Here is a 23,409-nt window from a genome sequence, read left to right as displayed (position 1 = left end):
ATTGCCTCACATAAGTAGAGGTAGTCTGTAAGAAACTGAAGACCCTGATGAGGAAGTTGAACCCCAGAAACACTCACCCAGAGCTAAGTGGTCCATAGTATCTTGTCACTGTGGTCAGGTCACAGAGTTCACTGGCAGCCTCCACTGACTGGGGTTAATTTCTCCTTTGGAAGTTTCTGGAAAATGAAGATCTTGGTCTCAGGCCTTGAGACAGAGAATTTTCTAGGTATGATAGGTATAAATAAATACTCTGAATAGTGCTAAAGCTATAAATCCTCTTTCAGTGAGACTCTTATAGAATTCTCTGTCAGACATTAGAGATTTCAGGCATAAATGTAAGACAAAACTGACTTCACATGCTGCTTAGAAGAAGGAAGGTCCTACTATGAGTTAGAATCTGAGTTAGGACTGCCAGTGAGAAATCCAACACAAAACAGCAATCTGACACTTCCGAGAGTGGTGTCCAATATGTGAGGAGGTCTGAAGTCAACTGTAGTTGTTGTTTGTTGTCAGGAACCATCTACAATTTTGTCCTCAGGGCTTTTTCCTGGCCTAGCACTTGGCCAGCAAGCCCCTAGGATCTGCTTATGTCTGTCAGCCCAGCACTAGGATTACAAGAACATATCACACTTAGCTTCTGGGAACTGAACTCAGGTTCAAAGTTTTAAAGTATACACTTTGATAACTGAGCTGTCTTTTCAACTCTTGTCTCCCACATATTAGAAATGAAGGATATTTGTGGAAAGATAAAGCAGCCCAATTAGGAGAAAGGGATGCAAAGGCAGGCAATGTAGTTTGAGACAGCCCCTGCTCCTTCTGTTAGGAGTCTCACATGAAGACAAAGCTACTCAATTGTTACATATGGGTAGGGGGCCTAGGCCAGTCCCAAACATGCTTTCTAGTTACGAGTTCAGTCTCTATGAGCACCCATGGGCCCAGGTTAGTTGACTCTGTAGGTTTTCTTGTGGTGTCCTTGACCCCTCTGCATCCTTCATTCCTTCCTCCCAACTTCCACAGGGTTCCGCAAGCTCCTACTAATGTTTATCTGTGGGTCTCTGCATCTGTTTTGATCAGCTTCTAGGTGAAGCCTCTCAGATGACAGTTACACTAGTCTTCTGTCTTCACGTATAGCAGTATATCATTAATAGTGTAAGAGGTAGGTACCCTCTCATGCAATAGGTCTCAAGGTGCACCAGTCATTAGTTGGCAATTCTCTCAATTTCTTAACCCTGCACATTTCACAGGTAGGACAAATTGTAGGTCAGAGATTTTGTGGCTGGACTGGTTCCAGTCTGGCTATTGGAAGTCTTGCCTGGTTGAAGGAGATGGTAGGTTCGAGCTCCATATGCCCCATTACTGGGAGTCTTAGCTCAGGTCACACTCATACATTCCTAGGAGTTTCCATTGTCCTGTGTTTCTAGCTCATCACAGAGAAGCCACCTCCCAATCCAGTTGTCTCTGAGTACTCTCTGTATCTCTTTCTGTCTCTCTGTCTGTCTGTTTGTCTGTCTCTCTCTCTCTCTATATATATATATGTCTATATATATATGTATATATATATTCTCTCCCACCTTATTCCTCCTGTTACCATCCCCCCATTCCCACTACTCCCCCCATGTGTAATCTAGTTCTCCGTCTCATTGAAATTCAAGCACCACACCCTTAGGGCCCTTCTTGTTACTTAGATTTTTTTATATAGAAAAGACTTTAGGTCAAGAAATAGGAAGTCTCAGATCCTGATAGACATCAATAAAGTACAGTGAATGAGAACTGAGATCACAACTTATACATGAATACATGAGAAAACAAATGGTCTGGCCCCTTGGTCTCTTGTATTCAGTCCTTAAATTAAGGAAAGAACAAGGCAGAAGCTTTCATATGGTTTTAAAGAAGTGACTTTACGTAGAGGTTTCCTATGCAACTTGAGTTCCCAGATGTGTACAACCTCCCTGCTATCAGCATCTCATTGTATAGTGGTACATTTCTTATACATTAGTAACTATGTATTTGCATATCATGGTATCAGATTCTAAATTTCATAGTTTATGTTATACTTAAATTGTGGTGTTGTACATTATGTGGGGTTTTGATAAATGCATAAGTTATACTCACCTTTGAAGCACCTCTTCACTGAAAATCACTCTTGTCCTCTATGTCCATGTCACACTTCACTGACAGCTAGTTACTGCTGACATTTGACCGTCTCGACAGTTTTGCCTTAACCTGGAATCTTGAATAGAATATTTACCATGAATCCTCTCCATATAGATTTCTTTCACTAAGTATTATGTACATAAAGTTCTCTTGTATCTTTTCATGGCATAATAACTCATGCATTTTTTGAAGAAAAGTCAGTTTGTGGAGCCTTTAACATACAATATTTGTTCAAGTTATGTTCATTTGAAGTAGGAAGATCACAACTAGAGGACGGGTCTCTATTTTTTACTGGCACAATTCAAATGTACCACCAGTTATCTATCTGATCACAAACTGAGAAACATCATGATTGCTACCAGTTTGGGCAAGTACAAATAAAATTTTTCATAAATCATTTTTGTGTAGATTATTGCATCGATATTAAGGTTTTTACTTATTAGGGTAAATATCAAGTAGCATAATGACTGTACTGTATGGTAAAAGTCTGTATGATTTTGTAGGAAATGTCCAAATCGTTTTCCATACCTATTGTCTTATTTTCCATACTCACCAGGGATGGATCTAGGCTTTCATTGCACAATGTTTAGGTGCCTGCATCACTTACACTTCAGTTCACATTCTTGATTTTTGTCTCTGAGTAGTTAGCACGTCTCAAAATGAAAAGGGCCATGTCCATGTTGTGAGAAACACCACTAAACCCAAGCTGAAATCCATTGTTTCCAAGTTGTCCCCAACTCCTACTTTTTCCTACCTTTCTGTTTTGGGGGATATTTTCAGAGCAGAGCTGTTACTGGCATTTTCTAGCATCCTCAGAAACTTCTGCTTACCACCAAGATGTTCTGTCAAGAATGTTTTGGATTTGGGCTCTTCTATGTGGAGTGGTATTGCATTTTTATTTTAGTTTGCATTTGCCTAGGGCATGTGATCCCAGGACATACATATTTATAGTCTGTATCTTTTGGCATAGCATATTTTCAGATATTTTCTCCATTTTTATATTAAATTTTGTATTTATCATTGAGTTGTAGATACTCTTGAATATTTTGAAACATCCCTCTATCAGCTAGGTCTTTACCAACATTTTATTTTTCCAAGTTTGTGAGGTGTCTTTTCATTCTCTTCATGATATCTTCGCTAGGGAAGGGATGTGTTTTAATTCTATGAAGGCAAATAAATCATTCGGTTCATGGATGCCCACTGTGTTTTGCCTCTGGTCTAAAGGAAATGAGACCATTAGTCTTAATGTGCAGTCATCAGTGAACAAGAAGGACCATGGCCCTGCTGGGGCTTAGATGAGGACACTGGGTTTAGGTCTTAGGGCCTGAGGAGCTCAAGACAGGCAGGGTCTACTGAGCTATCATCACTGCATGTTCCTTGGCAGGGATGGTTGAATAATTCACCCTTGCACTTCCTTGTATGGGTCCCAGAAAGCTTCTTTTCTCTGAGAGAGAAAGTGAGAATGATATTCCTTTTATTTACTCCTTATTAGTAGTACATAGCCTTGTACATAATAAAAATTTTAACATAATATTTTATACATGTCTTAAATATGTATCAATCATATGTGTCCTGCATTCATCTGTTCTTATCTCACTCAACATCCTAATGATCGCTTTTGCCCGCAATATTTCCCTTTTTACTTTCATGTCTTCTCTTTTTAGTCTAGGACTTTTTTTTTTGATGAAAGGAAATATTTAGTGCTTGTCTTTCTGAGTTTAACGTATCTTGTAAGATTTTTATCTATCAGAGCACTTTACATGGTTTTGTTGTTGTTAGTTAGCAACAGTGAGGAATCACCCTAAAGCCCAATACACTAAGCAAACTCTCCACCACTGAAATCAGGAATTTTCTAAGGAACTTTCAAGTATGAACTTCAGAGCCAGGCATAGTAGCATACACCTGTAATCCCAGCATTTGGGAGGCTAAAGTAGGATATCTGCAAATTTGAGGCCAAATTGAGCTACCCATTGAGACTCATCTTAACTAAATAAACAACCCATAAAAAGAGGAGGACCCAAAACTGTCAAGAGTCAACATGAAAATATTGAAGTCAAACTTAAAAGAAACATCTGCACTCTTCAACAGAGACTGTGTCCTGTTGTCTCTCAAGTTAAATATAGGTACAGTATTGGGTTTTAGGTTGTGGAAAGATACATTGCTTTACTGTGTTATCAGCATACAAACTGAATAAGACAAAGAGATCAGTTGGATCCCTAGAACAATGCTTATTTACCATGAAACCTGCAGGAGAATCTTCCTAAAAGATTCCTAACTCCTGATGCAGTGGCTCACATAACCTCATTGTTTTCTATCAATGTAGTTAAATCGCATGCTCTTTTCTTTTTTTTTTCTTTTTTACTTTAAAAATATTCCATAGTTTTATGTATTCTTTGACAATTTCATATGGGTATACAGTATCTTTTGATGAGATCCACTTTCCCTCTCCAATTTCCCTAGACACTTCCCACCACATTCCCCTGTGAAGTTCACGTCTTTGTGTTTTTCTTTCTTTATAGACAGGGTCTCATTATGTATGCAGTCTTCTTGCTCTGAGATTTCTAATGATGCTAGGATTTCAAGACATGTGCCATTATGCTTAATCCTACTTTGTTTCTTGATCTGTAAAATGGTACTTTCCTAAAATGGCTTGCCATAATATGCTTAGAGCAGTGCCTAGAACACAAATGATGCTATAGAAGTGTTTGTTGTCCAGCTGGCTATGGTGTCACATGATTTTCAGAATGTAGAGAAAGGAAGGTCTGAAGTTCAAGTTTACTTTTGCCACACAGTGTGAGTTTGAAGCCAGCTAGAGGAGGAGGAGGAGGAGGAGGAGGAGGGGGGGGAGGAGGAGGAAGAGGAGGAGAAGGAGGAGGAGAAAGAAAAGAAAAGAAAAGAAAAGAAAAGAAAGAAAGAAAGAAAGAAAGAAAGAAAGATTTCAGCTGTTTTAAAACTGAATATGCTTTCATAAGTGTTTTATAACTCTTGGTTCCAGTCAGGTGGGAGGGTAACGGCACTAAGAGGAGAATCAACATGGAGACAACCTCAAAGGAGAATGAAGCTCCTGCATGTGTGCATGAAACAAATACTCCTAACCCTCTGTACTGAGCAGCATGTAATCTGTTCCCTGCTTTATTTGTTTTGATATAGGGTCTCATAAAATGGTCCTGTTAGACCTATGTACACCAGGAAGGCCAGTCTAAAACTCCCAGAGATTAGCCAGCCTCTACCTCCAGAGTGCTGGGATTAAAGTTGTGTATTGTCACTCCAGGTTATGTTTTCAAGGATAAGAAGAGTAATGCCTTCTTGCAGATGTTCCTACTCTATGGACCAGTGTTGAGACTTGTATTAGAAGAAAGCCTACAAAGAGAAATGGGAAATGAAGACAGCATCACTTATCATAGAGCATGGCAGGAAGTCCATGGCCTAGACTTCTGGCACTCACCTATTAGTTAAACTCGAGTTGCTCATATTTTCTACAATCCTGGAAGTTTCATAACTCCAGCTGAGGATGTTTTGCTCTTGCTAGTCTAGGGCCTCAGTTTTCATCCTGCACCTGTCACTCCAGGGTCCTGAGCTCCTTAGGCAGGCCCTAGTGGACCTGCTCTGTCAAGAAGCTTGGATATCAAAAATCTCCTTTACCCAGAAGACCTTGGGATGGAGAATAGTTTAATGGTGTCCATGACTCTGAGGGCACTGAGATCCAGGACTCCTTCCTTTGGTACTAGCCAAATAGGTGTCTCTTGAACACTGTCTTTTCCCTCTAATAAGTTACAAATATACACTATGTTAAGAGCATTATCCCCAAAGTCTGGTCATACGAATCTGTCCGCTTCATCTTACAGGAACCAGTTGAAAAGGAAGAACCAGCTTCCTTTGGGTCTCTCTGTGCTCAGTCAGTATTTCAGGTAGTGTCCAAAGTTTAACCAGAAAAAAGCCACATGGCAAATTGATGTCTTATTTCTGTTCAGCAGCTGCAGTGGACTTTGATGACATGGAGCTATCCACAGACATCCCATGATTCTAGTTGAAGGCATCATACACCAAGCATCATACACCTTTTGGATCTACAACCTCCAAATATGATGACATTGATAGAGACATTCTCTGAGGCTGCCCAGGCTGGGTTGACAATGGAAACCAGGATGCAAGGGTTACAGATCTCTTTGTCACCATGTTTGTAGGGCTTTCACATCCAGGAGGTTTTGGTGATAACAGGTGGAAGGGTCAATGCCTACCCAGGCCATCCCAGGCCATCACCGATCCTAACTACTTTGTTGAAAAGTTACTCTGTAGGTCTGCACCTCTACTTGTACCTGTGGCAGATTAGCATGCCTGCTACCTGACCCTATAACCCTGCCAGTCTCCCAAGGTGGCTAACCAGGCACCCAGGAGGCCTGCTCTAACCTGAATGCACAGTTCAACCTGACTCCAAGGAGGTCAGCTCCAATCCTAGACACCCAGTTCAGTTAATATCATAGATAACCAAATGGCAAAGGGCAAGTGCAAGAACATAATCAGCAGATGTTGATGCAGTTTGGCACCATAAGAACCTAGCTCTCCTACCACAGCAAGCCATGGATACCCTAAGACATCTAAACAGCAAGATTGGAGGGGACTGGGAGGGGCAACATTTGGAATGTACATAATCAATTAGTAATAAAAATGAATTTGGGAAAAATTGAACCATAAGAACTGAAGGAAAACAAGAATTACCCTGGATTATGGCCATGGCATTAAGATTACTGGTATAGAGTTAACCTCCACTGTCAAACTGCATCTAGGTGCTTTGATCTCCCAAATATTCTACTTTCCTCCTTGGCAAGGCAGGCTGCTCCATAGCCAGATTGGTCCTGACATAGGCACTGAGGAACACAGCTGCCACATAACACTTCTTTCATTCTCCTACTTCAGTTGATGTTTCCAGAGTATATTTAGTGATTGCATTTCAAGGATCCTCTTAAAGCTCCACTCACTATCACGATTGCTTCAGATGCTTCATGTCCAGGATTTGATGAATGTGTCAAGAGCCAACACGGTGAAAATGTGAGTTCCTCTAAGGCTCCAACTTTCACTGACAACTCACACAAAGGTCTTTCTAGGTAGGAAAGCAAGAATATTTATAAAGTGTCTGCCATGCAAATATAAAATAAAAATGCTAATTATAAAATCATCAGTGATAGAGAATTTCAGCAAATAAGTACCTGAACCTAAGTACCTTATAAAGAAAAGATAGGTGGTAAATATAACATTTACTCCAGCATTTTGGAAGGGTACCATGGCTAAATTACAATATGAAGAAAAAATGGAAAGGGAATTATCAAAGTAAAAAAAAAAGGCAAGAGTGTAGGTGAGGAGATTACCTCATTTTATAGTCTACTTACACAAAAGCTAATTCAAACCATGTGCATCATTTGTCCCCTGTGAAGGTAATTCACCAATGACTGAATTATTTTGTGCTGGATCTAATTTCTTAAAGGTTCCACCACCTTAAGGATGCCATATTGGGGACAAACTTTCAGTATATGAATGTTTGGTAAATATTTTTCAATCATATCTGAGTCACAGTGAACATGACTCTAAGACTCATAGTAGAACATTTGAGAACATATGACTAATATTTGGTCGTTAATAAGGAAGTCATCTCCTTCCTGAATACTTGTCACTAAACTGGACTTTATTGGTTATGAGAGTCTTATCAGTGGCTTAGGCTTTCTCAAGCATGAGGTGTGTGTGTGTGTGTGTGTGTGTGTGTGTGTGTGTGTGTGTAGGTGTGGGGGTAAGTGGCAAAGTAAAGTTCTTGCAATGCAGGCAGGGTGGCCTGTGTTTGATTCTCTGGACCCATGATTTTTAAAAAACAGATACAGTGACATGTACTTGTAATGTTAGCAGTGAGAATGCAAAGACATAAGGATCCTGCCCTAGGGCCCGTTGTCCAGCTAGGCCTGCTTATGTGGCACACCCTTCTTTCTCTCTTTTAATTGGATACTTTATTTATATCAGACAGACCAGATTCCTACATTACATAATAGTCAATCTAGGGAAGAAGAATAGATAGAATTAAGTAATCCAAAGGGCCAAGATTCCTTTTAGTATATGAGTCAATTAGCCATAAAGTGAGAAAAAGAAAGTTACGTGTCAAAAAACATTATAAGAAATAAATGAGATATCCTGTGTGTGGATATACAGTATAAATTGCAAATACTAAAACTATCATTTAGTGTAAATACTAGACTTTACAAAGTATATATAGCAAAATATTGTCATCTATTATTTCAGGGGGCTCACATAGTTTTACTCTTGTATATTTTTTTCAGTTTTAATGATAAATCCTTTCTCACAAAAATAAGATGAACAGCTCCCAGGAATCATACTTAAGGTTAACAAGTGGCCTCTACATTCATAGGGGAATATACAAATGCATGCGCAAACTCATATATACTTGCACATATATACAAACATGCACATGCACACAGAAATGAATGGATTTCTGATACTTCTGTGTGTGTTGTTTTAAATGACAACAGTGTCTCCGAGGAGGACTTTCAAGAATTCTTATAATGGAGTTCTATGATAGGAGGAAGCCAGGAATCTTTGAGGAATCCTGAAAGCTCATCATACAAGATTCAGTGGTATAAACAGCAAGAGTAGCAAGAGTTCCCAAGCAGTGAGCCTCAATTCTCTCAATCCTGTGGAATCCCTTAGCTCACACACTGAAAACAGCAAGATTAAAGTTCAAGAGGTATTGAACAAGTTCAAGAATACCATTCTCTGGTTCTATCCATCTCACAAGATGAAGAGACTTCATAAGATGATGGAAAGAAATCTGAGCCAGACATTAAGCTGAGCGTCTCACTTCTGCCAGAACCAGTGTCATTCCGCTCTAACGGCTGGGGGATCCTTCCAGTTCCCATGAAATATGGAGCAAGGTATTCAGGTTTGGAAAATGAAAGCAGCTAAGCTTGTAACTAGTGAGAGACCCAAGTGAAGCTGGTGAAAACAAAGTCTATAATGGGTTTGTGTTTGTGTGAAATATAAGTGAATCGGATATTTAGGGTTTTATCTAATGTTAAGTGCTCTTTATTTTAGTTGACAGTATATTTTCACAGTTCCAGCTTATGAATGGCACCGATAACACATTTATTAGAATCTATCATGTTGAAGAGTAAGAAATATGATATTGTATAAAACAATTCAAACATATTTAATATATGTAATCCAAAAAAGAAATGTGGTGTCAAAATAATGATTTTGTCAAAAAAAATGAAACCTGTCCTTCAATAAAGTTAAGGATAACATGAGGCATAAGTAATATAAAAATGGTAGTAAAATTATGGCTTTTTGTTTTTATTACTTTTAGTCTTTTTTTTCTATGAAACTAAGTACATGTATGTAGATTGTGTTGGCTGTTTTAGGAATGTAAGAAAAAGTAATAAATTTGACTTATTGCATATTTGAAATTTGGTGTTTCATTCATAGAACCTACATAAAAATTTGGTGTCTGGATGCCCACCTGTAATGTCAGTACTGGAGAAGTAAAGACAGTGCTCTAACACCCACTGGCCAGTGACTCACAGTGAACTCCAGGCCAGTGAAAGACCCTGTCTTAAAAAAATCAAGTTTGACAGTGACCAAAGATTGACACTTGAGGCTGACCACTGGCATCTACATACATGAAGTGTATGTGCCTTGATACATACTCACATCTGAACATGCACACACACACACACACACACACACACACACACACACACACACAAAGATGTGACAGACAAAGATAGAGACACACAGAGAGTCAGACACAGAGACACAGACACACAGAGAGCCACTCAGAGAATCTATAATGAAAGGAAGGTGGTCAGATACTTTCTAAGAGAAGCTAAAGAAGAGGATAAAATATGTGGGGCTCCAAATGAGGACACCTAGTATAAACTCTTCTGAATGAAGTTATATTAACATTGAACACCTGCAAATCCCTTGGTGACAGGTAATTTTAAGTTAACTGCATGGCAGTTAGATGAGAATGTAGACAGATGTTTGGAGCTGAGATTCTAGGCACAGAACATAGAATTTCCATCTGGGGCACACAGAGAAAATGCTCTCTGTGAGGTTAGAAATTCAAAGGCTATAGGACAACACTTTTTCTTATGAACAAGAAACCCATTCCACTAAAGGGATATTTAAATTTTTATGTTTGTGTATGCACGCCTGCTTATGAGCATTTGCATGCATGCATACATGCATACACTTATGTGCCTACATGTGTACATGTGCCTGCATACTTAAACATGTATATATGCATATGCATGTGTGCGTTCATGCGTGCTGTGTGCGTGCATACACCTCCATGCACGCATACATGCATACACGCATACACATGCATGCGTGCTTACACGTGTTGTGTGCATGCATGATTGCACAGCTATGCGTGTGTGCATGCATACGGCTCCGTGCGTGCATTCGTGCATACGTGCATATGCATGTGTGCATACTTACCTGTGCGTGCATACTTACGCGGGCGTGCGTGCGTGCATACTTACACGAACATGCATGTGTGTGTACTTACGCAGACGTGCATGCGTACTTATGTGTGCGTGTGTTCGTGTGTACTTACGCGAGCGTGTGTGCATGCGTACCTACGCGTGCGAGCGTGCGTACTTATGCGTGCGTGCGTTTGTGCGTACTTACGCTTGCATGCGTGCGTGCGTACTTCCGCGTCATTGCGTGTGTGCGTACTTCCGCATCCGTGCGTGTATGCGTACTTATGCGTGTGTGCGTACTTAAACGTGCGTGCGTACTTACGCGTGCGTGAGTGCGTACTTACGCATGTGTGCGTACGTATTTACGCGTCCGTGCGTGCATGCGTACTTATGCGTGTGTGCGTGTATGCGTACTTATACGTGCGTGCGTACTTACGCGTGTGCGCGTGCGTACCTACGCGTGCGTGAGTGCGTACTTACGCATGCGTGCATACTTGCGTGTCTGTGCGTGCGTGCGTACTTACGCTTGCATGCGTGCGTGCGTACTTCCGCGTCATTGTGTGTGTGCGTACTTCCGCGTCCGTGCGTGTATGCGTATTGATGCGTGTGTGCGTACTTATACGTGCGTGCGTGCGTACTTACGCGTGCGTGCGTACTTGCGTGTCTGTGCGTGCGTGCGTACTTACGTGTCTGTGCGTGTATGCGTACTTATGCGTGTGTGCGTACTTATACGTGCGTGCGTACTTACACGTGCGTGAGTGCGTACTTACGCGTGCGTGCGTGCGTATTTACGCGTCCGTGCGTGCATGCGTACTTATGCGTGTGTGCGTTTGTGCGTACTTATGCGTGTGTGCGTACTTATACGTGCGTGCGTACTTACGCGTGCGTGAGTGCGTACTTACGTGTGCGTGCGTGCGTATTTACGCGTCCGTGCGTGCATGCGTACTTACGCGTGTGCGCGTGCGTACCTACGCGTGCGTGAGTGCGTACTTACGCGTGCGTGCGTACTTGCGTGTCTGTGCGTGTATGCGTACTTATGCATTTGTGCGTAGTTATACGTGCATGCGTACTTATGCGGGCGTGTGTGCGTGCGTACTTACGCGTCCGTACGTGCGTACCTACGCGTGCGTGAGTGCGTACTTACGCGTGCATGCGTGCGTGCATACTTGCGTGTCTGTGCGTGCGTGCGTACTTACGCTTGCATGCGTGCGTGCGTACTTCCGCGTCATTGTGTGTGTGCGTACTTCCGCGTCCGTGCGTGTATGCGTACTGATGCGTGTGTGCGTACTTATACATGCGTTTGTACTTACGCGTCTGTGCGTCCGTGCGTACTTACGCGTCAGTGAGTGTATGTGTACTTATGCGTTTGTGCGTACTTATACGTTTGTGCGTACTTATACGTGCATGTGTACTTACTCGGGCATGTGTGCGTGCGTACTTACGTCTGCGTGTGTGCGTGCGTACTTATGCGTCCGTGTGTGTATGCGTACTTATGCGTGCGTGCATACTTATAGTTACTTACAGTGTTATACTTATAGTGTTGCAAGCTTGCATACTTGCCTACGTGTACTTACGTGCTATGCATATGTCTGTGCGTGTTTACACATGCATGCATACCTGTGCATGCTTGTGTAGCATGCATGCTTGCCTGTGTGCATGTGTGTGTTTGCAGGCATGCATGAATGAGTGCATACATGCGTGCGTGTGTGCGCGTGTGTGTGTGAGTGTGTGTGTATACAAGCAAAGCAGATATGGAGTTTTTGAATAATGTTTAAATAAATGAAAATAAGAACACTTTAGGTGTACTCAAACTGTTCCGAAAGGGTTGCATGGACCCCAGGATGTCTCCCAATGTGGCCCACAATGCTAACAGATTACAACACCATATTGCAATCCCAGAAGGTTGGCTCATTGTGGTAGAAAGTCAGATTCGGTCTTTAAATATAATCCTAGAAAATTTATCTTGTAAAGACACCTTGATTGAAAATGGGATTTAATGAGGGAAATGGTTCTTAAATTTTCTTTGTAAGTAGTGTTTTGAGTTGATTTGCTGTTTCATGTCCTAGAGTATTAAAGCTTTTGTCATCTTCTAAGTTAAAAAATCATCAGTTTAGAATGATATCCTCTGTGGTTTAAACAACCATAATAATGGTAGTAATGGTAGACATGTCCTAAAATCTCAGTTCACTACAGGCACGGGACCAGGTACTTTGCATACACTAATGGAACACTACTAATCTTATAAGATAGATCATGTGACTTGATCTTGCAAATACATTGCCTGAGGTAATGTACCCAAGCTCACCCATCTGCTAAATGAATAAGTTGGGCCTAAATTCTTGGTCTCAAGAACTCTAAGAGCCCACTTCATTCCAATTTATCCCAAACTGATGTTGACCATGAACTGAACCATAATTTGCTTTCCCCTACTATCCCAAAATAGAATTCAGATGACTAAAAAGACTGTAATAAAATTTCTGAATTAGAGCACAAAATCTAATCAATAAAAATGTAAAAACCTGAGAAAAATGAATAAAAGAGAAAAAGAGATAATAAGGACTCTAAAGACCCAAGGCTCAGAATATCATCTGGCTATATCCTTCTGTGAAGAAAGGAAGTGTTTTAGAAGGATCCTTCTGGATAGCCAAAGTGCAGATGCTTCAGTTCTACTTAAAAGGGGGAACAAAAATATTCATAGGAGGAGATATGGAGACAAAGTTTGGAGCAGAGACTAAAGGAATAGCCATCCAGAACTTGCCCCACCTGGGGATTCAGCCCATATATATATATATATATATATATATATATATATATATATATATATATATATATATGTATGTATGTATGTATCCACCAAACCCAAACAATATTGCTGATGCCAAGAAGTGCATGCTGACAAGAGCCTGATATAGCTGTCTCTGGAGAGGCTCTTCCAGAGCCTAACAAATGCAGAGGCAGGTGCTGACAGCCAATCATTGAACTGAGAACAGGGTCCCTAATGGAGGAATTAGAGAAAGGATTGAAGGAACTGAAGGGTCTTGCAACCCCATAAGAACAACCATTCCAACCAACCAGAGCTCCTAGGGATTAAACCACCATCCAAAGAGTACACATGGACAGACCCATGGCTCCAGCTGTGTATGTAGCAGAGGATGGCCTTGTTGGGCACCAATGGGATGAGAAACCCTTGGTCCTGCCAAGGCTGGACCCCCAGTGTAGGGAAATTCAGGGGAGGGAGGCAGGAAGGGGTGAGCGGGTAGTTGGGGGAGGGAGTACCCTCATAGAAGCAGGGGAAGGGAGATGTTATAGGGGGTTTATGAATGGGAAACCAGGAAAGGGGATAACATTTGAAATGAAAATAAAAATAATATTAAAAAAAGAATATAAACAACAACAAACACAAAAGAAGGATCCTTCTGATTGACAAAAATATTTAAATGATCAGTGGTTCTCTCATATGACAACAGTTATCTTGAGATTCCTGTCCTAAAAATATTTTATTTAGAGCCCAAGTACACAGAAAAACATGAAGAAAAAGTAAGCAAAAACATCTTATTGTATTATAAAATATCAGTTAGTACCAAAATAAAAAATAAAACCAATAGAATATAGTGTTACGAACAAGCAGTTCATCATATTGTTACAAAGATTCATTGGTAGCTGGCCAAGAATATTAGGTTAATATATTTTAACACCACTTTTCTTCCATTTCAATTCACTTTTACCAGTTTTCAGATTGTTGTCATATCAGCTTTAAGACAGGGTTTATAATTTTTTTAGAGATTTTACTTATTTTTACTTTATGTGTATGGGTATTTTGTTTGCATGTACACACACACACACACACACACACACACACACACACGGAGTTTCAAGTTGTCTTGAGCTACTAGGTAGTTACTGGAGAGCAAACTAAGATCTGATGGAAGAACAAGTGGTCTTGAACATACTATTGAGCCATCTCTCTAGAACCTAAAGGTGTTTTTAATATCGGTTGGTGCTATCATTTAGAAGTTACTGGGGAAGAAAAGGATGAACTTATCAATTAAGTCACTATATGTGCTGTCTTTTATTGAAATCTCTCAATTTCACATTCCTGGGAAAGGGATTTCTTCTCTTGAAGGTTTGCAATCAGCTAACTGGTCAAGTTTTTTCAGGTATATGTAATTTCCCTCAAAGCCTTTAAACAATAGACAACTGTCAAGGTTAATGAGGATTGAGGCGACAGTCATACCACAATATATGAATCATTTAGAACCTTAAGAAAGGCGATAGTTTATAAAATGTGATAAGCTAAGGAGGTGGTCAAATTTCATTTCTCCACTGTTGGGCATTTTAACTGAGGTCACTCAGGGTCGTTTTGATTTGCATTTCCCTGATGACTAAGGATGTTGAACATTTCTTAAGTGCTTTGCTGCCATTCAATATTCCTTTGTTGAGAATTCTCTGTTTAGCTCTGTTCCCCAGTTGTTAATTAGGTTATATTGTTTTTTTTTTATCATCTTGAGTTTTGGATATTAGCCGTCGATTGGGATATAGAGCAGGTGAAGATGTTTTCCTCATATGTATCTTGACCCTATTCTTTGCCTTACAGAAGCTTTTTAGTTTCAAGAGACATCATTTATCAATTGTTGATCTTAGAGCCATTGGTGTTCTGTTCAGGAAAATTTCCCCTGTGCAAATGTTTTGAGGCTTTTCCCCACATTCTCTTCTGTTAGTTTCAATGTATCTGATTTTATATTGAGGTCCATGATCCATTTGAACTTGAGATTTGTGTAGGGTGATAAATATGGATCAATTTGCATTCTTCTACAGGCAGACTTCCCGTTAGACCAGCACCATTTGTTGAAGATGCTTTCTTTTTTTACTGTATGGTTTTGGCCCCAGTGGAGGGATGGGGGCATCAACCCACCTTTAAATATTTTTAACAAGAATTGCTCCTTTCTAAAAGAAATGCTAGGACTAAAAAAGAATGGGGCAGATATTGAAGGAAGAACCGACCACCAACTTGGAATCCATCTCATGGGTGAAAAGCAAATCCTGACACTATTAGTGATGCTAAGCTGTGCTTGTAGATAGGATCCTAGCATAGCTGTCTTTCGAGTGGCTCTACCAATAGATACCCACAGCCAATCATTGGGCTGAGGGCAGTGACCCCTATGGCAGAGTTAGGGGAAGGATAGAAGGAGCTAAGGGGGTTGGCAACCCCATAGGAAGACCAACAATGTCAACTAACTGAACTCCTGGGATCACTCAAAGACTTAGCCACCAACCAAAGGACATACACGGTCTGGTTTAAGGATTTTGGCACATATGTAACAGAGGATTGCCTTGTTTGACATCAGTGGAAGAGGCTGCACCCGATCCTGTAGAGAGTTGATGACCCAGGGAAGGTAAATACCCCGGGTAGGGGAAGTGCCATCTCAGAGGTGAAAGAGAGGAGGAATAGGGTGGAGGACTTTGGGAAGGAGGACTGGAGGGGGAGCAACATTTGGGATGTAAAAAAATAAAATAACTAGGAAAAGAAACTATCCTGTAAATAAGTATTTAAAAATGTGATAAGCATAAATGAGGACTATTAGAAAGACACATGGAACACTATAGGATCCTACGGTGCTGTGTCCTTGTTATCCATTCTTGAAGTGAACAAAAGGACTCTGAATCATCCCCTCTTTTAACTTAGAACTCTTAGGGAGAAACGATGTTAATATGAAAGGCAGAGAAGCCTCAAAACAGGGCATTTGTTTGAGTCAGCATGACTGTGAACTACATGTAGTGCGCATTCGAGAAGGGCTTCCTCAGGTAGATACTACAAAATGTTCAGTTCTGTATTCTCTAGGAAGTCCCGGGTAGAATGATACATTAAGCTGATTTCTTCCTAGAAAATTTCAGGGAAGTGAGATCACAGTGTAATGGGAGCATCCTTAAATTTTACTAAAAGAGAAATCCTGGCACCTAATAAGAATATAAAGACTTTAAGTGTTATGAGGTTGTGCTAAAAAAAATTGTGTGCGTGTGTTGGGGGGGGGGGTGAGTCACACAACAAATCTCCATCCGATTTTCGATTTCCCATTCGTAATTATTAGACTCAGGTAATCCTATGTTGGCCTGAAATATCTCCGAAAGAAAAGTAGTGATTTCTAGTAGGTAGAGCCCTAATTCAAGCAAGGAAGAATTTCGGAGAAAATCTGAAAAATCTGAATACGGGAGAGGATCTGTACAAGCCATTCTCAGGGCCTATTCACCAAGCGAAGGAGTTCCGAGTTTTTGTGCTGCTGCCATGCCCACGGGTTCCTGCAGAGGGCATTTCCTGAGAGTTGGCTCCATTGCCTATGTGGGGGCTGTGGAAGATTTATTTGGGCTTGGTCTGGATGTTGAGAGACTTGGGTGAATACATTTCAAGCTCTTTTGTTTATCGTGCGATACTCTAGGAATGCTGTTTCCAAAGCAATGTGGTCCCTGAGCACCGCACCCCTGCCGTAAGCTCTAGGAGACCCCAGGCAAACATCGCCGGATCTAGTTCTTTCTCATTTCCGTTTGGGAAGGCGAAGGCGAGGATCTCGGACAGACTGCACGAGGAGAAGCTCCTACTGCTGCTGCCGCTGCTGGAAGCATGCTGCCTGGTCTGCTGAGGGGGGATTTCTTTTAAGAATCAAGGTAAGGTCCCTGAAGCAACTAACCCATCACCTACGAGAGAGTAGAGCCCAGAAAATGTTCTTTCCTAACTCTTGTTGGTTTTTCTGTCTTCCTTTATCCCTCGCTCTTAACCGTTGTCTGGAAAACCTACTCCATAGCCTTGGTCACAGCAGTCAGCCTGGGGAGGACCTGGGCCAGAGCTGAACTGGACCGAGTGGGAGCATTTCCAGTAAGAAGGTCTCAGAGAGTAGAGAGGTCCTCAGCCCCCCACATCCCCGCGTCCCCCACCGATACCCGCAGGTCCCCCATGCCACCACACACCCACACATTTCCCTACAGCCCTCGCCCCTCCACCCCCACGTCCACACACACCCTCTCATATTCTGCTTCCCACGCCCCCACCCCCACCCCGACCCCCGTGTGCCCAGGAAAGACCGGATGGCTAAACAACTCAGCAGCTTTTCCTGTAGGCTCGAGGACCCATCTCCGCACGCAGGGTGGAAGGAGAAAACCGACTCTGTTCTCCGACTAACACACGTGTGGACCAGGGTACACAAGCCTCTTGACTCCCCCAAGGTAAATATTTAATTTTTCTAAAGAAGAAAAGCTCCGATCCCAAAGGGGGAGGGGCTGCTGAATAGGCGAGGTTTTTGTTGTTTCTTTAATAGTTTTGTTTGTTTGGGGGGTTTAAAAAGTTGTCTTATTTGTTTTTGGTTTAGTTTAGTTTAGTTTAGTAGCTCTGGCTGGCCTGGAACTTACTATGTATACCAGGATGAGCTTGAGCCCGCAGAAATCCTCCTGTGTCTGCCTCCAGAGGGCTAAGATTAAAGGCTTGAGCTGCTATGGCCAGGCAGAAGTGGTCTAAAGTGCCAGTGGGTAGGCCAATAGTCAAAATATGGAAGCACACAAAAGCTCCTGTTGCTCGGTTTGGGAATCTTCAGTAAGGTAGTCAGATGTAGTACATGCTTCCCTATAAAGATGTTGACTTGGGTTTGAAACTTGGAGACTCACTTCAGTGGAGGGGGGAATCCTGAATCATACTAGTTCTATGTAGAGCTTGAGAACTAGATTCCAACACAGGTCTAAGTGTCCCATTTCTGCTCACAGCTCATATTGGACAGCAGAGACCAGAATTCCAGAAGGTGAAGTCAAAGGAAAGTGCCTGAGTGTAGAAAGGTGAGTCTGTTAAATACTTAATTTCAAAATATTTTTGCATTTGTGTGTGTGTGCACGTGTGCGCGCGTGTGCGTGTGTGTATGCACACCTGTTGCACACTGCACATATGAGTTCCAGGAACAAAACTTAGGTTATCACGCTGAGCCATCTCACTGGCCCATTTGCAATAATTATTTTCTTTACATGTGTGTGTGTGTGTGTGTGTGTGTGTGTGTGTGTGTGTGTTTGTTTATGTGTTGGTACGTGAGTGTGGGGATGATAGGACAACTTTCAGGAGCCAGTCTGCTTTTTCTACCATGTGGGTTCCAGGGATCAACTTTGGGTTCTATTAGGCTTACCGACTGAGCCATCTCACAGGCCTGTCTCTTCTCTTCTCAGTATATAATGGAGAGAGCTTTAGTGGCTCAGCTGCGAGCTGTAGTCTTAAGGACATATTTTGCAGGTCCAGCTTTGAAAATCCAGGGTTAGCATGCTCAGGGTTAGATACCACCTAATTTTATTCAGGGAGGGTCTCAGATATTAATATTTGATTTAATTGGAGCGTACCCAGTCAGAATTATTAGGAGAACTGGTTCCTAACAAGAATTAATTTGGTATAGGTATGAAGAGGCACCTCTGCCACATAAATCCTTATGCCTACCTGTGAGTCATACACGGTGTGGATATGGTAACATAGGTCTCATTATCTTGTCTAAAGCACATAAGGATGGTGAGTGGGTGACCTCACTTTAACAGGTAGAGAATTCCCAGTTAGTTCCAGGAGCCAATGGAAAGAGTCTGACAACTGTAGGATCCACTCACCACATAGTAAGATAGCACACATTCTTTTTTCCCCTGATTAATCAGTCATCCTTGGGAGACTACAGCAAGCTGATGAGACTACACACCTGCTTAGAATTTTTTTAGAGTGTCTCAGGAACATGGAAGCCTTTATTATGAGTAGATACGCAGTAAGAAAAGACAAGGAGGAGAGTAGGGGAGGACTAAGTCAAGTATCTATCTAGTAAGAAAGTAAAATCCACAGCCCTTTGCCTTTGTATATTAGGAACCTCCAAGTAGAACTTAGGAGATATATTGCCTTCTTACATCCATCCCTGGAGAGTAAGAAAAATAAAGGCTTTTCAGTAAGGCTGGAGGAATCAGGTGCGCTGAGAAGTGAGCTTATACCTTGCTTGAATGAGAGCTAAAGAGACTCATGACCTCCTAACAGTAGGGTCCCATAGAGGATACAGATGGCTGGATACAGCTCATATTATCTTTTGTCACAGGGTTCTGAGGGAGGTAAAAATAGCGATTTAAAGGCATCAGGTCAGTAGGGGAGATTTTAGGATACTTGTGAGGAATTCAGGGTACTCAATACCCTGTATTGGAAGAGGTCTCACAGAGTCCCTCATTATGTCATCCCCACAAGCCCTCAGACACAGAAGTTCCTAGTTTCACCCCAAGACTAACAGAAAAATGGGGTTGTTAGCCTGAGGCATTAGTAAGGTTGAATTTAGGTCTTCTTAAGACTCAAATTGAAGACTTGGAGTGAAGATCATGAATGAAGCCCAAACATGATAGAGCCTTAACTTACCAGCTACATCTTTGGGCTTCTGGAAAATATGGTTATACAGAGGCACACTCATAACCCTCTGTTAGATGTCAGTGAGGTTTAAATGTAGAGAGGGGAGCCAGTCCAAGGCACTTCAGGATTTAATGTATAAATAGTAGGTAAGGACTGAAGGTACTTCTTCCTCAACCCTAGTATAAGGAAACAGTAGTCTGGTGCTGTCTTGTTGGTACTGGACCCTTGGAGCCTCAGAGCACAGTTTGTCAGCTGAGATGTCAATTTCTTTGTATCCTAAGTGAAATAAGATCCTGTGTGTGAGAGAAAGGAGGGTTCTTGATCCTAAGGTGAAGACAAAATGAGAATTCTTAGTGAGTTAAGGGGACTGGAAAGAAATAAGAGATCCCCATGGAGCTGTTAGCAATGCCTCCTTATAGGAGCAGTGGGAGGGAAATCTTCCTGCATTTTCTTTTCATGGTCACCGGGGAGTGGTAATTGAGCTTTTAGCTGTTAAGTAGCACAGGAAAGAGGTTCTAGAACCTGCCAAAAGTATCATTGAGGACTGAGAGGAAACTACCAGCCATTGCTATCACTAAGCCAGCTCTAGCTGAGCCTGGCTGGCAGCAGCCTGAACACATTATAACTTTGTTTACTGTTTGCTGAGACTAATTATGACGAGCCACATGGATTCCTAGATTAGTGTTCATATGTTGGTACAGGAACCAGTAGAGTATAGGCAGGTTGTTAAAAGCCAACGTGCTATATGATCCTCCTGAAAATACTTACAGGATCTCATTATCCTTCCTCCAGGTCACCAAAGTACTTGATTTCCAGGTCACAGTCCTATCTGCTGTTTCTAAACACAGACATCATGCCCAGGGGACATAAGAGTAAGGCTCGTGCTCGTGAGAAGCGCCGCCAAGTCCAAGATGAGGCCCAGGGGCTCAAGAATGCTCAAGCCAAGGCAGCAGAGAAAGGAGAGTCGTCCTCCTGCTCTGATCATGATTCTGGAGATGCTGTTGCAAGCACCTCTACTGCTGGCTTCCCTCAGAGCAAGGCACTTACCACCTCTACTGCTGGCTTCCCTCAGAAGTCTAAATCTCAGGGTCAGGCACCCACCACTACTGTTAGGAAAGTTGGTCCCTACAGAAGATCTCGTAAAAGTACCAAAGGCCCAAGGGAGGAAAGCACTAGTTGTACTAGGGTCCCAAGCTTCATTGAGAACCCACAGAATGATCTTTTAACAAGGAAAACAGGTATCCTCATGCAGTACCTGCTCTGTAAGTACAAAATGAAACAGCCAGCCAATAAGGGAGAAATGCTGAAAGTTATCAACAAAAGGTTCAAGGAGCAGTTGCCTGACATCCTCAAGAAAGCCTCTGAGCGCATTCAGCTAGTTTTTGGTCTTGAGGTGAAGGAAATTAAGCCCAATGGTGGCTACTACACCCTTGTCAGTAAGTTAGATCCCAATGTGGGTGGTACTCTGACCACTAGCCTGCCATTTCCCCAGAATGGGCTTTTAATGCCTCTGCTGGGTGTGATCTTCTTAAATGGCAATCGTGCTTCTGAGGCAGATATCTGGGAATTCCTGAATATTTTGGGAATTCATGATGGAAAGGTGCACATAATCTTTGGGGAGCCCCGGAAGCTCATTACCAGAGATTTGGTTAAGGAGAAGTATTTGGTATACCAAAAGGAGGCCAATAGTAATCCTCCATCCTTTGAGTTCCTTTGGGGTCCCCGAGCCTATGCTGAAACTACCAAGATGAAAGTCCTGGAGTTTTTAGCCAAGGTCAATGAGACCGTTCCTCAGGCCTTCCCAACTCATTATCAAGAGGCTTTGAGAGATCAGGAAGAGAGAGCCCAAGCTGAAGCTGTAGGCAGTCCTGGCACTAGTGCCAAAGATGAGGCTGAGTCTAAAGTCAGGCCTGTTAATTCCTCTTGCAAAGATGATGCTGAGTCTAAAGTCAGGCCTGTTAATTCCTCTTGCAAAGATGATGCTGAGTCTAAAGTCAGGCCTGTTAATTCCTCTTGCAAAGATGAGGCTCAGTCTAAAGTCAGGCCTGTTAATTCCTCTTGCAAAGATGAGGCTCAGTCTAAAGTCAGGCCTGTCGACTCCTCTCACAAAGGTGAGGCTCAGTCTAAAGTCAAACTTGTTGACTCCTCTTCCAAAGATAAAGCAAAGTCTAAAGCCAAACATGTTGATGCCTCTTCCAAAGATAAAGCAAAGTCTAAAGCCAAACACGTTGATGCCTCTTGCAAAGATAAGGCAAAGTCTAAATAAAGTCTTACCTGCCGAACTCCTCTTATTCCTAGAGAGATTAGAGGCAGATACATCTTTAGGTTTGGAACAGGGTTTTCCACCTTAAAAGTAGTGAGAGGCTGATAGTTCATAATACAAGTTCATAATAAACATCTTACTATACTTTCGTTATACCTTAGTATTTTTAAGTATTTCTCTTTTTTGGAATCCTTATATAGGTTCAGAACTCATAGGTATAATTGCCTATATCATATTATTTGTTGCTGTAAGATTTTAAGTATAAGAATTTTGATATTCTCTTTTACATTGTAAAAACCCTCACATCTTTTAAGTTGATGACTAAGCACCTATTACTCTGTAATGGAGTTTTTCTTTGAAACATGTGAGAGGGTAATTTGTTCTTAAAATAGAGGAAAACAAAGCAAAATGTGTAAACTGCCATTTTCCCTTATTCACTTTTGTTTATATTTCACTGTTTGGTAAAGTTTGAAGAAGTCTACTCTGTTGTTAGCTGAATAAAAATGCAAAAAAATTTTATTCTTTGCTCACTATATCATTTGTTCTCATTAACTGGTTATCTGCTCTTGGAAAAGTCTGATAATAGTGACAAGTTCAAGAGACCCGTTCTCCTATCCATAGGTTTTAGAGTCTAAGAGAAATCATACAAAATGGTGTAGGACACTCACATAGAACAAAGACAGGACAGTGGGACAGTCAAGATGAGAGGTGGTAAAGTGTCTTTTAAATTCTCAAGGTAAGGTACTTTGGGGTTTGGGACATTACAGGTTATTTCTTTAAAGCTCATTTTTTTAATTCTGATTTTTATTCTTATATAATACATCCTGCTTGCAGATTCCACTCCATTCCTTCCTTCCAGCCCCCTCCAACCTTCCCTCTGCCTCATATCCACTGCTCCTTCATTTCCCTTCAGAAAAGAACAGGCCACACAGAGATATCCCAGTAAGGCCTAACAAGATATAAAAGGACTAAGCACAAACCCTTATACCAAGGCTGGACACAACAAACTCAGTAGGAGGAGTTAAAAACAGGTCTTACCAGCGGCAAAGGAGTCAGAGATACTCCCACTCCCATTGTTAGAGGTCCAACAAAATAACCAATCTAAACATGGGGTTTTTAGCTTGTATGTACGT

The 23,409-nt window shown here is 41.6% G+C and overlaps 1 protein-coding gene and 1 pseudogene across 3 annotated transcripts; one reads left to right on the top strand and one right to left on the bottom strand.

Moving 5' to 3' along the window:
- Nucleotides 1–3,689: 3,689 nt before the first annotated feature.
- Nucleotides 3,690–10,662, bottom strand: Pck2-ps1 (phosphoenolpyruvate carboxykinase 2 (mitochondrial), pseudogene 1; annotated as a pseudogene).
- Nucleotides 10,663–17,072: 6,410 nt separating this feature from the next.
- Mageb2 (MAGE family member B2) lies at nt 17,073–22,795 on the top strand. Of its 3 annotated transcripts, none has more exons than XM_063280373.1 (4): nt 17,073–17,291; nt 17,741–17,846; nt 18,378–18,446; nt 20,806–22,795. In XM_063280373.1, exon 4 carries the CDS (start codon nt 20,867–20,869, stop codon nt 22,277–22,279), a length of 1,413 nt encoding a protein of 470 aa, XP_063136443.1. In that variant the 5' UTR covers nt 17,073–17,291; nt 17,741–17,846; nt 18,378–18,446; nt 20,806–20,866; the 3' UTR covers nt 22,280–22,795. The 3 variants fall into 3 exon arrangements, with proteins under 3 accessions (XP_063136443.1, XP_038956259.1, XP_063136444.1); XM_039100331.2 differs by having other exon boundaries at nt 17,729–17,846; XM_063280374.1 differs by lacking the exon at nt 17,073–17,291 and having other exon boundaries at nt 17,709–17,846.
- The last annotated feature ends 614 nt before the right edge of the window (nt 22,796–23,409 follow it).

Source organism: Rattus norvegicus, chromosome X (assembly GCF_036323735.1).
Source record: "Rattus norvegicus strain BN/NHsdMcwi chromosome X, GRCr8, whole genome shotgun sequence".
NCBI lineage: Eukaryota > Metazoa > Chordata > Mammalia > Rodentia > Muridae > Rattus > Rattus norvegicus.
The sequence above is the reverse complement of the archived record's forward strand: the minus strand, read 5'-3'. Positions and strand labels throughout refer to the sequence as shown.